This window comes from Carcharodon carcharias, chromosome 2 (genome assembly GCF_017639515.1).
Source record: "Carcharodon carcharias isolate sCarCar2 chromosome 2, sCarCar2.pri, whole genome shotgun sequence".
NCBI lineage: Eukaryota > Metazoa > Chordata > Chondrichthyes > Lamniformes > Lamnidae > Carcharodon > Carcharodon carcharias.
Genome location: NC_054468.1, coordinates 231,421,865 through 231,437,318, shown reverse-complemented (window position 1 = coordinate 231,437,318; position 15,454 = coordinate 231,421,865). Strand labels below are relative to the sequence as shown.

Here is a 15,454-nt window from a genome sequence, read left to right as displayed (position 1 = left end):
AAGCTGTTAAGACCAGGAAAAATCAGATTCCATTGCTGGCAGGTACTGAGGTGGCTTTGGTGATGCAAATGCTGGATGGATGTAAAGGAAGAGGGGATGTACAGGAAGAGGAGTTGTTTCCTATTTTTATACTCCATTCCCTTTGAAATAAAGGCCAATGTTCCATTTGCCTTCCCTATTAACTGCTGAACTTGTATGCTAACTTTTTGTGATTCATGCATGAGGACTCCCAAATCCCTCTGTGTTGCAGCTTTCTGCTGTCTTTCTCCATTTAAATAATATTCAGCTCCTCTATTCTTCCTGCCAAAGTGCAAAACCTCATTTTCCCACATAATATTCCAGGACCTGGCAGCCAATTTACACACAGTAAGATCCCACAAAGTATCAGAATGAATGAACATATAATCTGTTTGATAATATTGACCAGGATACCAGGGAAAACTCTCCTGTTCTTCCACACAGTGTCATGGGAACTTTTACATTCACTTGAGATGACAGACATTTCTTCCGAAACACGGCACTTCGGGCAATGTGGCACTTCTATCTAATCATGTTACTGGAAGTGAAAATGACTATTAACTCCTCCTTTAGCTCCAAACTTGTAACCCTGCAGCCTCTGAACTAAAATCTACTCTCAGTTAGAGGGTGATGCCAGTGCTCAATCTCGACCCATTACCCTGGGTCTGAGAGGTGGAAATCTAGCTGAAGTTCTTGCTGCCCCATTTTACTGTCCAGGGATCTCTGCTCGATGTGAATGCAAGGACAACATCCCAAGTTTTCCCAAGTGATGTGCTTACCCTTTGTTCCAATAGCATAAGCGTCATCATTGGCTGACCCTCAATTCGAGGATGATGTCTGTTCAGGGTCATGAATTTCTGCCGTGGGTCTTCATGTGACTGAACAGCTCAATTCTTCACGCACAGGTCTCTGGGCACGGTGACCCACGTGTGGTCAAATAGCACAATGGCAATCACTGTGCAGGCTCAGATAAAACAATGCGGTAACGGGAGGACCAGGAAACAGAATTGAAAAGTACCAGCACTTGAGTGTGTTGGTAGTGGTATAATTGTGACATTAGACTTATCAGCCACCTCAGAACTCATCGACCCGGAATGGAAGCAAGTCATCTTCAATCCCGAGAGACTGCTAAGAAGAAGCATTGTGACATTCCCAATGGGCCACTGCAGATAATGACCTTAATCTACAGGTGAATTCAAGTTTACTTGCTTGTCAAATACAGAGACAGATTATGGGGGTTGAGATTCCCAGGGTGGGGGTAATTTTCAATTTCATAGATTACACCTGACTGTGGAAACTGCTTCCTTTGCTTTCTGCTGAAATTATTATTGAAGTGGAAATCAGGATTGATGAACTGGCCTAGTGAGGTTAAAAATAACAGCCCCACTCACCCCACCCTCAGAAACCAGATTTTTCATCAATGGGGAAAGAAAGACTTGCACTTGTAAAAGGCCTTTCACCACCTCAGGCCACCCCAAAGCACTTCACAGCCAATGATACACTTTTACACATGCAGTTACTGTCGTAATGTAGGAAATGTGGTAGCCAATTTGTGCACAGCAAGCTCTCACAGGTAAGAGGGATATTATGGCCAAATGATTTGTTTTTTTTTTGTTTTGGTTGACTGAGAAGGTAATGCTTGTTTGCTCCAAATATTCAGCAGCCAAATGTCAGTATGCAGCCAGAGGCAGACTAGTTCAATATTATTTTGTTTGTTACTTAGTCACCATCAGTTGGGGAGGGGGGGCAGTTTGGAAGATGCCTTTCGGACAAATAAGGATGTTGGCTAAATCATGGAAGAAAGGCTATAAGACTGATTCTCACTCTGTCTTTGGCTGGTTCTGGATATTAACAACTTGCATTGAAAAAAACATCACAGAGGCAAAAAGGCCACAAAATGACAGTGCCAAGATTGAGAGGTTAGGAGGGGTGAGGTGGATTTGAAGATGGGTCTTAGGAGAGGCCAGGGTTTAGAGAGGGAATTTCAGAGCATAGGGCTGAGGTCGCTGAAGGCACGCTTAATGGTGGGACAAATGGAGGGGGTCTCACAGGAGGCCTGAGTGTGAGAAAGAGATTTTAAAATGGAGGGTTGGGATGGGTTGTAAGGTTGGAGGAGGTTACAACATGGGCAGAAGTGAGGCCATGGACGATTTTAAATATGATACTTGGGGAATGTAGGCACCAGTGTAGAGGAGAAATGACACAGTGATAAGGGGGTAGGGGTAGATGTGCTGAAACTCCTAGCAGTCAGAGGCTGGGAGGTTAGCTAAGAGACCCCAGAGTTACTGGGAGTGGGAAAGTGTGGTCTGGAGTTTGGGGTCAGGAACTACCTATTAGTATATGGCCGGTGGGGTGATCCTCTTTCCTGGCAACACCTTAAAAGAAAGAGAGGCAGAGAAATTTAAGGCTGGAATTCTGGACCTTAGAGCCTAAGCAACTGAGGGCACAGCCACCAACAGCAGAAACATTAAAATGCTCAAGAGGCCAGAACTAGAGGAGTGCTGAGGGTTGTGGGGCTGGAGGAGATTACAGAGATAGGGAGGGGCGAGGCCATGGAGAGATTTGAAAACAAGGATGATAATTTTAATTATGAGGTGCAACTTAACCGGGAGCCAGTGTAGGTCAGCTGGAGGGGGTGAGGGGGTGGGGGTGGTGGTTGCTGAACCGGACTTGGCAGCAGCCGCATGGGGAACACCACCACCTGCAAGTCCCCCCCCCCCCACCAAAGCCACACACCATCCTGACTTGGAACTGTATCGGCCGTTCCTTCACCGTGGGTGCGTCCAAATCCTGGCGCACGCTTCCCAACTGCGCCGTGAGTGTGTCAGCCCAGGGGTAACACACATGGGTGTGGGTGTCAGCAGCTGGTGGGCTCTCGGGTGAAGTTATGGAGGAAGAATGGGGCGGCTACGTGGTCAGGGTCACATCTTGGGACCAAATGTGACACCAAGATTGTGAACAGACTGGTTAAATCTCAGAGGGGGCGGGGGGGCGGGGGGGGGGGGGGGGGGGACAAAATGAAACTTTTACCAAACCAACTCACAGCCTCGTTCTTTTATTTCCAAAGTTGCATTTACTTTTCTGATAACAAGGCGAACTTTTAAAAGTCTCGTTTAAATGATTTTCGGCTTCCGGGAGTGCTCTCCCCTGATTGGCTGGTCCGTCAGCGAGGGTGCCGATTGGATGGCGCTGCAGCCAATCAGGAAATTAGTGACTAAATTCAAAGATTTTTTGGAGCGGCGGCGGCTCAGTTTCAGCGCCTTTTTCCAGCAGAACCGGGATCCAGCCCGGAGAGCGAGCAAGGGAGATCCAGCCCGGAGAGCAAGCGAGGGAGATCCAGCCCGGGGAGCAAGCGAGGGAGATCCAGCCCGGAGAGCGAGCGAGGGAGATCCAGCCCGGGGAGCAAGCGAGGGAGATCCAGCCCGGAGAGCGAGCGAGGGAGATCCAGCCCGGAGAGCAAGCGAGGGAGATCCAGCCCGGAGAGCAAGCGAGGGAGATCCAGCCCGGGGAGCAAGCGAGGGAGATCCAGCCCGGAGAGCGAGCAAGGGAGATCCAGCCCGGGGAGCAAGCGAGGGAGATCCAGCCCGGAGAGCGAGCAAGGGAGATCCAGCCCGGAGAGCGAGCAAGGGAGATCCAGCCCGGGGAGCGAGCAAGGGAGATCCAGCCCGGGGAGCAAGCGAGGGAGATCCAGCCCGGAGAGCGAGCAAGGGAGATCCAGCCCGGGGAGCAAGCGAGGGAGATCCAGCCCGGAGAGCGAATGGGAGATCCAGCCCAAGCCCAGGGTGAGTGGGATCCAGCCCGGGGAAAGTGGGATCCAGCCCGGGGACAGTGAGATCCAGCCCGGGGAAAGTGGGATCCAGCCCGGGGACAGTGAGATCCAGCCCGGGGACAGTGAGATCCAGCCCGGGGACAGTGAGATCCAGCCCGGGGACAGTGAGATCCAGCCCGGGGAAAGTGGGATCCAGCCCGGGGACAGTGAGATCCAGCCCGGGGAGAGCCGGTGGCAGAGTATCGGCCATTCCTGGTTATTCTGAACATTCTACCCCACCCTTGGGTGCCCGCCCGGGTGGGAGAGGGGGATCTCGGGGAAGAGTGTGAGAATCTAGGAATGCCCCCCGGGGATCTGGGTGGTGGGTCTCTGGGGATCTGGAGGACGCCTGGGGACATGGGGGATGCTTCTGTGGGACCTCGAGGGATCTGGGGTGTCTCTGTGGGGGTGGGTGGGGGGGGGGGGTGGGGGTGGGTCACTGCGGGGATCTGGGTGTTCATTGGGTGGAGGATCTCCAGTGATCGGAGAGAGGGCAATGTAGGGGTCTGGGTGGTAGTCTCTGGGGATCTAGAGGGTCACTGTGGGGGTCTGGAAGGGATCTGGGTGCTCACTGTGGGAATCTGGAGGGTCTCTGGGGATCTAGAGGGTCACTATAGGGGTCTGGAGGGTCTCTGGGGATGTCTCTGTGGGGATCTGTAGGGGTCTCTGAGGATATGGGGGGATGCCTCTGTGGGGACCTTGAGGGATCTGGGAGCTCACTGTGGGGTTCTCTGGGGATCTGGGGTGTCTCCGGATGTTGCTCTGGATCTGGGGGGGCGGGGGGGGGGTCACTGTGGGGGTATGGAGGGTCTCTGGGAGTCTGGAGGATCACTGAGGGGGGTCTGGAGAGTCTCTGGGAGATCTATGGTTGTCTCTTTGGGGATCTCTGGGGATATGGCAGGGTCTCTGGGAATATTGGGGTTGCCTCTAGGGATCTGGGAGCTCACTGTGGGAATCTTTGGGGATCTGGGGTTTCTCTGTGGGGGTCTCTGGGGACTCACTGTGGGGATCTCTGGGAATTTAAGGGGATTCTCTGTGGAGACCTGGGTTTGTGGATCTGGGCTGCTGCATGTTAAGCTGGGAGTTGGGGAGGGAACATTCATTTGCAAACTCACTAGCTCATTAACTTATTAATGAAACCAGGTCACTGACAGCGGACAGAGCTGCCAGGGCTTAGATACTAAAGGGAAATTCTGCTTCGGGAGTGGATTTACCTCACTTTTCCCCAGAGTCAGTCCATGTGGGATTTATACTGCATTGTCCTGAGAGCATCAACATGAAAGCAGCATCTCTGAGTAACATGCACAATCTCAGGTTTCCAGCTTGAACTGGAATCTTTTGCATTTTTGAAGCAATTTTTGAGCTGAGAATTAGATTGAGTAAAATCAGTGTGCTGTGCATAGCTTTAATCCTCACACATTTCTCTCCCCACAAAATGGAGCTTTTTTTGTGAGGTGCTAGTTTCATGTTTTACTGAGTGCTTTTACTTCCTGGATAACTGCGATGAAATTGCAGAGTCACAGAATTGTTACAGCTCATTCGTCCCATCATGCCTGCTCTGTATTCCAAATTTGGCTAATGCCTTCCCCTCCTCCCCTCCCCCCACTCCTCCTCCCCCCACTCCTCCTCCTCCCCCTTGAGAATTAGATTGAGTAAAATCAGTGTGTTAATCCTCACACGTTTCTCTCCCCCCAAAATTCAGCTTTTTTTGTGAGGTGCTAGTTTCATGTTTGACTGAGTGCTAATACTTCCTGGATAACTGCGATGAAATTGCAGCCATAGAATTGTTACAGCTCATTCATCCCGTCATGCCTGCTCTGTACTCCAAATTTGGCTAGTGCCTCCCCCCACCCTCTTTCCCTTAACAAATTGATGCTGGTTTTCCTTATTAAGCTGCATTTGTCCAAGTGACTGTTAATTTCGTCCCAAGTTCTTGCTTATGGAAGATTCCCAACACCAAAGTTAAAATGACTAGCCTGTAGTTGCTGGGCTTATCTTTACACCCTTTTTTGAACATTTGCAATTCTCCAGGCCTCTGGCACCACCCCTGAGTCTAAGTAAGATTGGACAATTATGGCCAGTGCCTCTGCAATTTCCAGTCTCACTTCCCTCAGTATCTTTGGATGCATCTCATCCAGTCCTGGATCTTTATCAACTTTAAGTAAAGACAGCCTATCCAATACCCCCTCCTTATCAATTTTAAATCATTCTAGTGTATTAATTACTTCCTCTTTAACCATGACCTGGGTAGGATCTTCTTCCTTGGTAAAGACAGATGCAAAGTATTCATTTAATACCTCAGCCATGCCCAGTGCCTCCATGCTTAAATTCCCTTTTTGATTCCAAATGGCCCCCGATCTTCCTTTTACCATCCCATCCCCCTTTACTAATTATGTGTCTAAAGAAGAGTTTGGGATTCCTTTTTATGTTGGCTGCCAGTCATTTTTCATACCCTCTCTTTGCTTCTCTTATTTGCTTTTTCACTTCCCCTCTGAAACTTCTATTTTCAGGCTGGCTTCTCAGTTGTATTATCTACCTGACATCTGTCATAAGCTTATGTTTTCTTCTGTATCTTAATCTCTATCTCTTTTGTTATCCAGGGAGCTCTGGATTTGTTTGCCCTACCTTTCCCTTTTGTGGGACTATACCTTAATTGTGCCCGAACTATCTCTCCTTTGAAGTTAACCCATTGATCAGCTACTGTTTCTCCTGCCAACCTTTGATTCCATATTATCTTACCCTATTGAAGTTGGCTTTCCCCCAGTTAATTTTCTTCCTCTGGATTATTCTTTATCCTTGTCCATATCCAATCTAAACCTTATTGTTAAGAGAAAATTAAAAATGCTAAAAGAAAATTCAGTAAGAATTTACTGAAAAACCCTTAAAATCTCCAGGCAGACATGGCTGCTAAACATATTAAGAGTTGAAGATTACCAGATGAACATTGCACAGCCTTGAGAGTCAGACTAAAGACACAAGCAGGGCGTAAATTAGATTAGGTGTACTCCCCTCTCACATGGGGGAGGGGCAGATGGTTTTAGCTTAGATATGGGAAGACATATAATGGACAAAGAGGGGACTTTGATGAAACACAAGCAGTCTTGAGGTGTGAGAACCAAGATCTTTGCGTACATGTTTTAATTTTGATTGGATAATATAATTATGTATACCTCCTTTAGAATAATTGGGTAGCACAATCACATGTTTATGTACTCAATAGGATAGAGTTAGCATGGGCCCAGTGTGTCGGTTACCGATTGGATAGATTCAAATGTACTCAAATGTATTATGATAAGAAAAAGTACAAAAGTAATGAAATGTAATCAGTCAGGGAGCTGGGCCTTCATTCTTATGAATGATTGTGACTCCCTTGCATATGCTTGAATAAAATCAGTTAAAGGAAGCCTGAGTCTCTGTGGTCGCTGTGTGATTGGGGATTGTAGTTTCACCTCTTCAACTGGCCCATGTGGTAGTTGCAGGATTGGAGGGAGTATCTTCTTCACTTATGATACAAAGATCACGGTCCCCAAATGTTCTTCTGCTGACACTTGATCCACTTGGCCCACCTCATTCCCAAGAACCAGGGCCAGCAGTACCTCCTTTCTTGTTGGACTGGAAGCGTATTGCTTAGAAAATGTTCTTGAACACACTCTATGTACTCTTGTCCCTCTCTGCCCTCTGCACTACTACTATCCCAGTCTATATTGGAAAAATTTAACTCGCCCATTATAACTACTCCATAATTCTTTCACCGCTCTGTAATTTAATTGCAAATTTGTTCCTCTATATTTTTCCCACTAGCTGGTGGCCTGAAGACCACACCGAGCAATGTAATTACACCTGTTTTGTTCCTTAGCTCCAGCCAAATAGATTCTGTCCTTGACCCTTTCTGGGATATCCTCTCTCTCTCCAGCACAGCAATGCTCTCCTTAATCAATACCACCACCCACCCCTCCTCCTTTTCTTCCTTTCCTACCTTTCCTGAACACCTAGTGTCCAGGAATGTTAGCCTTAATCTCAAGGAAGCTGGGAAACAAAATGGGAAGGAGTTGTCCTTCAATTATATGTGACTCTGGATACTCCCCAGTCAGTGTTTATGTGCTCAGTTCTGGGTGCTGCATCTCAGGAAGGATATATGGACCTTGAAGGGGGTGCAACACTCTCTCAATTTTGGCCTCTTCAGATCTAGTTTCATCACCCCATTACTGGTGGCCATGCCTTCAGCTGCCAAGCCTATAGCCTCTGGAATTCGTCCCTAACCCTTTCGACCTCTCTACCTCACTTTCCTCCTTTGAAGATGCTCCTTAAAACTTACCTCTTTGACTGAGTTTTTAATCATCTGTCCTAATATCTCCTTATGTGGCTCGCTATTAAAATTTGTTTTATAGAACTCCTGCATGAAAGAAATGATTAAGCTTGCATTTGTATAGCACCTTTCACCACCCCAAGACGTCCCAGAGTGCTTTACTGCTATTGAAGCCACCTTTGAAGTGTTGTCACTGTCGTAATGCAGAAAGCACATCAGCTGATTTGTGCACAGCAAGCTCCCACAAACAGTGATGTGATAATGAACAGATTCTGTCAGTGACATTGGTTGAGGGATAAATACTGACCTGGACCCCAGAGTGAACTCTTCCGTTCTTTGCTGGCCTGTTACATCCACCTAAGAGGGGTAGACAGGCCTAACATCCTGTGCATAGGTGGCACCCTGACAGTGCAGCACTCCCTCAGTTCTGCACTGGCATGTCAGCCTTTATTATGTGTTTGTGTGTCTGACTTGGGTCAGAGAGCTGCTCCCTGAGCCACACCCTCTCTACATGAGTTATCCCGCTTTGAGCTGTGATTGGTCAGCACAATGCCCTATTCTAATGAGCTCCCCATTGGACAAGCATTTAGTTGACTTCCTCTCAATCAGGTTTTAAAGGAAGTATTTATTTTAAATAACATTTATTTTCAGTTTCAGTTGCCAAGGAGATTGTGACAACCACACCCCTTGATTCTTTCGACATGAGGTGCATCAATCGTGTCAGCCTCTTGACCACCTCTTGGAGCAGGACCTGTTCTGGTGACAGTGAGACTGTGGAGATATGCTCCAGGAAGACGGGCAGCCTTCAGCGTGAGTCAGACCGTCTGCACCACTGCCACGAGGCAGAGTCTGTGGACTCCAGCGTCAATGGCAGAATCACATCCTCCGCTGAGGGTGAGCTGAGTGACGCTGTGACAGCCAAACATAACCCTCGTTACAAACCACCAGGCTGCCCCTGCGGCTCTTCTGATTGTAACCCCACCTTGTCTCAGGACAGTGGTTACCTGTCTCAAGACAGTGGTTCCTCGTCTCTGCTGAGCCAGTCCTCTCTCTTGGTTGAGGAGGAAGAGAATCTTGTTCAAGGTGGCGATCGCAGAGCCAGGAGCTCCTCTGAAAGCCGAGCATGTGGCGGAGAGCAGTCTTGGGACTGGACTTCAGGGAAGGAGCCAGAAGACCCCACAGCCATTCCCCATGTACACAGTGCGGCAGTGAATCCCAGTCTCGAGGTGGCGCCTGTAAACCTACCTGACAAAAACTGTGTGCCTGTGGAGTGGGGAAATCTGCCAGCCCTGAAGGCTGGGTGGGCAGCCTGCCACATTGTGGATCATGACGAAGGCAAGCTCAAGGAAACATCACAGGAGCAAAACTTCAATGTCATAAACCTCATCGGCAGGAAGATGGGGCTAGAACATGTGGACATTTGGAAAGAGCTTTCTCAAAGAGGATTCCCCCACCTTCTGAAAAAAATCATGAGGTTTCTGCCTCTCACTGTCCTCCTGAAGTAAGTTCTGTGTCCTCGTCTACTCTCACCTAACCCTCATGTATTGTATTGTGTTGAACCTTGTTTAGGTCACAAGTGGAGCCCCCAAAGCAGTTCCGGTCTCAATATTACGAAAGGGAAATGGACGTATTGGCAAAATTGCAAATAAGGATTTACATGGATGATACCAGATCTGAGAAATTACATCCACAGCAAAGGCTGAACAGGCTGGGGATCTTATAGCTAGAAAAGTGAACGCTGAGGGGTACCATGATAGAGGTTTCTGAGAATTGGACTAGCCACATAAATACTGTAGCTACAAGAGCAGGACAGAGACAAGGAATCCTGTGGTGAGTAACTCACCTCCTGACTCCCCAAAGCCTGTCCACCATCTACAAGGCACAAGTTAAGAGTGTGATGGAATACTCCCCACTCGCCTGGATGAATGCAGCTCCCACAACACTCAAGAAACTTGTCACCATCCAGGACAAAGCAGCCCACTTAATTGACACTCCTTCAACAAACATTCACCCACTCCACTGCCGACACACGGTAGCAGCAGTGTGTACCATCTACAAGATACACTGCAGGAACTCACCAAGACTCCTTAGATAGCACCTTCCAAATTCATGACATCTACCATCTAGAAAGACAAAGGCAGCAGATACATGGGAACACCACCTTCCGGAAGTTCCCCTCCAAGTCACTAGCCATCCTGACTTGGAAATATATTCACTGTCACTGGGTCAAAATCCTGGAACTTCCTAAAAGCACTGTGGGCGTACCTACCCCACTTAGACTGCAGCAGTTCAAGAAGGCTGCTCACCACCACCTTCTCAACGGCAATAAGGGTTGGCAATAAATGGTGTCCTAGCCAGCAATGCTCATATCCCATAAAAAAATTTTAAATAAGCATGTGAAAGGGTTTGATCAAGTAGACGTGGAGGAGATGTTTCCACTTGCAGGCGAGACCAGAATGAGGGGCCACAAATGTAATGTCAATAATAAATCAATAGGGAATTCAGGAGAAACTTCTTTACTTTCTGCAGTAACTGAAACCATGACTTTCGTTGTTCCTTCTCAACAGATGTGTCAAGGTGAGCAAGACTTGGAGAAATATTGTTTTTGGAGATAAAACACGAAGCCAGTTCTTGAAGGAAGCTTCTCGCTCACAAAAAGTAAGTCATTGTTTCTTCCCTTCCCTTTTTAAACTGTGAATCCTGGTAAATACAGGATAGGCTTTGGGCGGCAACTCCAAAATCTGTGGTAATGACGAATGCTGATACAGAAGAAAAGGGAACTGGAGTAGACCACACGGTCCCTCGAGCCTGGTCTGCCATTCAACAAAGATCGTGGCTGAACTTCTATCTCAATGCCACTTCTCCACCCCCATCTCCAGATCCCTTCATTCCCATTGTGCCCAAAAAGTTGTTGACCTGAATCTTGAATACAGTCAACGATTGAGCATCCACAGATCAATCACAACCCTCTAAGTGGAGAAATTTCTCCTCATTCCGGTCCTAAAGGGCCGACTGAGACTGTGACCTTGTGTTCCATACTTTTCATCCAGGAGAAGCAGCCTCTCGGTATCTAATATGTCAAACCCTCAGTATTTTAGATGTAACATTCAGCCAAGTCCCTTCTCGCTATTTTTGCTTAAACCACTCTCCCCTGCTGCCAGCATTTGGGATCATAAACCCCATCAACTTTTCATTGCAGTATCTGGTGGGGTTTGGATGAAACTGCGTCATGACCAGGTGACATGGTTTAAAATCTGGGAGGGAGGGAAGAGTTTGGGATTTTTTTTCCTCCAACCATCCCCTCTCCCCTTCTGCCTTGTGGGACTAGCTGTCTAGAGTGCAATCCTTCAGATTACACCGAGTGTTGCATTCCCTAGAATTCAGAAGATTAAGAGGTAATTTGAATGAAGTTTTCAAGAAATTACAGGGAACCAATAGGATTGATGGGGAGAAAACTATTACCACTGGTTAGGGAGCCTATGACTAGGGGCATAGTCTAAAAATTAGTCAGAACCTTCAGGAGTGAAATTAGGAAACACTTCTACACACAAAGGGTGGTAGAAGTTTTGAACTCTCTTCCACAAACAACAATTGATGCTTGATCAATTGTTAGTTTTGTCACAAATGCTTTAGAAAGTGTTACCCCAAAGTCACCCATGAACGATGTATTTTTAAAAATTCATTCATGGGATGTGGGTGTTGCTGGCTGGGCCAGCAATTGTAGCTCATCCCTAGTTGCCCTTGAGAAGGTGGTGGTGAGCTGCCTCATCTCACCTCTGGAGTTCAGCTCTTTAGTCCATGTTTGAACCAAGGTTGTAATGAGGTCAGAAGCTGAGTGACCCTGGCACAGCCCAAACTGGGTGACAGTGAGCAGGTTATTGCTAAGCAAGTGCCGCTTGATAGCACTGTTGACCATCACTTTACTGATGATGAGAGTAGACTGATGGGGTGGTAATTGGCCGGGTTGGATTTGTCCTGCTTTTTGTGTACAGGACATACCTGGGCAATTTTCCACATAGCTGGGTAGATGCCAGTGTTGCAGCTGTACTGGAACAGCTTGGCTAGGGGCATGGCAAGTTCTGGAGCACAAGTCTTCAGTACTATTGCTGGAATATTGCCAGGGCCCATAGACTTGCAGTATCCAGTGCCTTCAGCCCTTTCTTGATATCATGTGGAGCGAATTGAATTGGCTGAAGACTGGCATCTGTGATACTGGGGACCTCCTGAGGAGGCTGAGATGGGTCATCCACTCGGCACTTCTGGCTGAAGATTGTAGCAAACGCTTCTGCCTTATATTTTGCACTGATGTGCTGGGCTCCCCTATCACTGAGGATGGGATATTTGTGGAGCCTCCTCCTCCAGATTTGGTTAATTGTCCACCACCATTCACAACTGGATGTGGTAGGACTGCAGAGCTTATATCTGACCTGTTGGTTGTGGGATCACTTAGCTTTGTCTGTCACTTGCTGCTTATGCTGTTTGGCATGCGCATAATCCTGTGTTTTAGCTTCACCAGGTTGACACCTCATTCTTAGGTATGCCTGATGCTGCTCCTGGCTGCACTCTTCATTGAACTAGGATTGAATCCCTGGTAATAATAGTAGATTCAGGGATGGGCCAGGCCAGGAGGTTACAGATTGTGGTTGAGTGAAATTCTGCTGCTGCTGATGGTTCACAGTGCCTCATGGATGCCCAATCTTGTGTTGCTAGATCTATGTGAAATCTATCCCACCTCTGTCCTAAATGGGCGACCCCTTATTTTTAAACAGTGACCACCAGTTCTAGATTTCTTCCATAAAAGGAAACATTGTCTTCACATCCACCCAGTACAGACCCCTCGGGTTCTTATGTTTCAATCAAGTCACCTCTTACTCTTCTAAACTCCAGCGGACACAAGCCTAGCCTGTTCAACCTTTCCTCATAAGACAACCCATCCATTCCTGGTATTAGTTTAGTAAACCTTCCCTGGACTGCTTCTAATACATTTATATCCATCCTTAAATAAGGAGACCAATACTGTACACAGTACTCCAGGCGTGGTCTCATCTGAGTACTGTACAACTGAAGCATAACCTCCCTACTTTTATATTCAATTCGCCTCACAATAAATGATAACTTTCAATTAGTTTTCATAATTACTTACTGTAGCTGCATACTAACTACATAATAGGTTAGTATGTAGTTCCTAATGCTCTCCAGTCCCATAATTGTATTTGGTTTTTTGGATGCTCTTCATCCTGTTGTGTTTTGCTAAGTTGCTCCATTTATTTTTAACCAGTGTTTTTCTTTTCCATGAATAATCAGTGGTCTGCTGCTGACATTCAGGGGGATGGACCCATTCGCAGGTACACAGTTTCCCGAGGAGCACTCTCTTCTGTGCAACGTGTGGGTGTGAAATCCCCTTTGAAAAGCTTGATTCAGACAGACAGCCTTGCCAAGCTGAACCCCAATTCCCACAATTGGATTCGGAACCAACGGGTAATTTAATTTTTCCACTACCTTTTGTGTGATGAGGATCTTCCTGATTTCACTCCATTTGGCTCTAATTTTACAGGTTATGTTCCCTTGTTCTCACCTTTCTCACCAGCTGACAGTTTCTCTTTCTCCCTACCCTGTCAAATCCCTTGGTTATTTTTAAAGACCTCAATCAAATCACCCCTGTCGTTCAAACTCCAAGGAATGTAAGCCCTGGGGCACTAATTTAACCCTCTGAGCCCAGTATCAACCTGGTGAATCTGCCCTGTTCCCTCCTCCAAATCCAGTGGGAGACTGATTTGATCCCTGAACAAATAAAAATTCAGTTCCTCCCCTTTACAGACGGAGCTGCCTCACATTACACAGGGGGAAACAGGTTTTATGTTTCAAAGAAGCAGGATGGACCTGTCTATAGGGGTCCAGTCCCTTCTAGACCAAATTGAACATTATGCACAGGATGGAAGTGGTTCTGAGAGGTCAAAGACTCCCCCTCTCCTCACTTTAGTTCCACCTCCTCTTCTCTCATTTGTGTTTTAAACTTGCCTCAGTGATTTCCCTACGCTTATAAATCATGGCGTGTGTTCTCTCTCTCTTTCTCTCCCCCAGCTCGTGAGGATACTCAAGTGGGACGAGACAATCAAGACCTGCCCCCTGTGCACCTCTCCGGCCAAGTTTTTGCCTTGCGAGGAGAGGGCAATCTGCAGCAGTGAGCACTGCTCCTACGATTACTGCTCTCTGTGTTTCAACGCCTTTCATGGGTCAAAGGACTGTACTCGCCGCCATTTCAGGAAAAGGTCCCAGTTACAGCCACAAGCCGGCAGCAAAAAGAGCAAACAAAACTTAAAACGATTGTGACAGAGGAGAGCAAGAGAATGTGTGTAAATGTACATGTCCATTAGAAGAAAAGGAAATTCAAAAAAAAAATTGTATTTTTAAAACAATTTTATGAATATGTCGAACTGCAGTTTTATTTAAAAGTCCAGAAAGTTTGCTTAAAAAACTCTTTTAAAAGAAAATTTAATATTATATGTACGCAGCATAAAGTGCTGTAACTGCCAAATGAACACGTCACAATAGACATTTTAATCGTGTCAAAGTTTCCTGGTAAATTGTAACTTCCAGTGATAAATACACATACAATTAATTATTTATTTATATAACTGTCCCAGGACATTGAGCAATGAGCCAGTTAGTATTTTCAATGTGTACTTTCTGTTGTCCATTTGCTATCCTTTTAGAGTCTTCAGACTGTTGTAAATTATTTCCTTAAAAATTTACTTTGCTGTTTTTTTTTCTTCTTCCTGTGTAAAATGTTCACTGTTCAATAAATGCATAAAAACCTCTGGCTACTTTGGATTTTTTTTAAAAATCGAAGCAGGTTAGCATTGCTGTTGAGAGAGGTGGAGTAAATTGTGGGGTGGGAGGGGTTCTGATTGCGAGTGGGAAGGTGGCGTGAATTAGGGTGGGCTGAACCAGAGACTTTCAGTGATGTTAGAAAGGGACAAGAAGACCAAGGGAGTTAGAGTTGCATGATTCTGCAGCCCTTGGGACGGAGGTGACAGGAGTGAGTATAAACTCGTGTGCTTTCGGCAACATCAAATCTGTTTATTTAAAATAATGTTGCTGGAAAGTCTGAGCCAGCAAGTCTTGGTTGCAAAAGGAGACGACCATTCAGCCCCTTGGACATGCTCTGTCTTCCAATGAGATCATGGCTGATCTGTATCGTAATGCCATCTACTGTCTTTTCTCCATATCCCAGGCTTAAAAGCATCAATTAATCCACAGCCTTTTGGGGAGAGAGATTGTGTGAAGGAGAACTTCCTGATTTCACTTCTGAATGGCCTGGC

General features: G+C 46.7%; 1 protein-coding gene across 1 annotated transcript; it reads left to right on the top strand.

The window, feature by feature from the left end:
- The first annotated feature begins 1,112 nt into the window (after nucleotides 1–1,112).
- Nucleotides 1,113–14,560, top strand: LOC121288899 (F-box only protein 5-like). Its single transcript, XM_041207740.1, has 6 exons — nucleotides 1,113–1,207; nucleotides 3,292–3,800; nucleotides 8,784–9,633; nucleotides 10,700–10,790; nucleotides 13,437–13,610; nucleotides 14,214–14,560. The coding sequence occupies exons 1-6, from the start codon at nucleotides 1,113–1,115 to the stop codon at nucleotides 14,460–14,462; spliced, it is 1,968 nt and encodes a 655-aa protein (XP_041063674.1). The 3' UTR covers nucleotides 14,463–14,560.
- Nucleotides 14,561–15,454: the final 894 nt, after the last annotated feature.

Coding starts and splice junctions, on each gene's coding strand:
- LOC121288899 (XM_041207740.1), top strand. CDS start 1,113: ATGGAAGCAAGTCATCTTCAATCCCGAGAGACTGCTAAGAAGAAGCAT. Junction 3,801..8,783: donor AGATCCAGCCCAAGCCCAGG/GTGAGTGGGATC, acceptor ATTTATTTTCAG/TTTCAGTTGCCAAGGAGATT. Junction 9,634..10,699: donor CCTCTCACTGTCCTCCTGAA/GTAAGTTCTGTG, acceptor CCTTCTCAACAG/ATGTGTCAAGGTGAGCAAGA.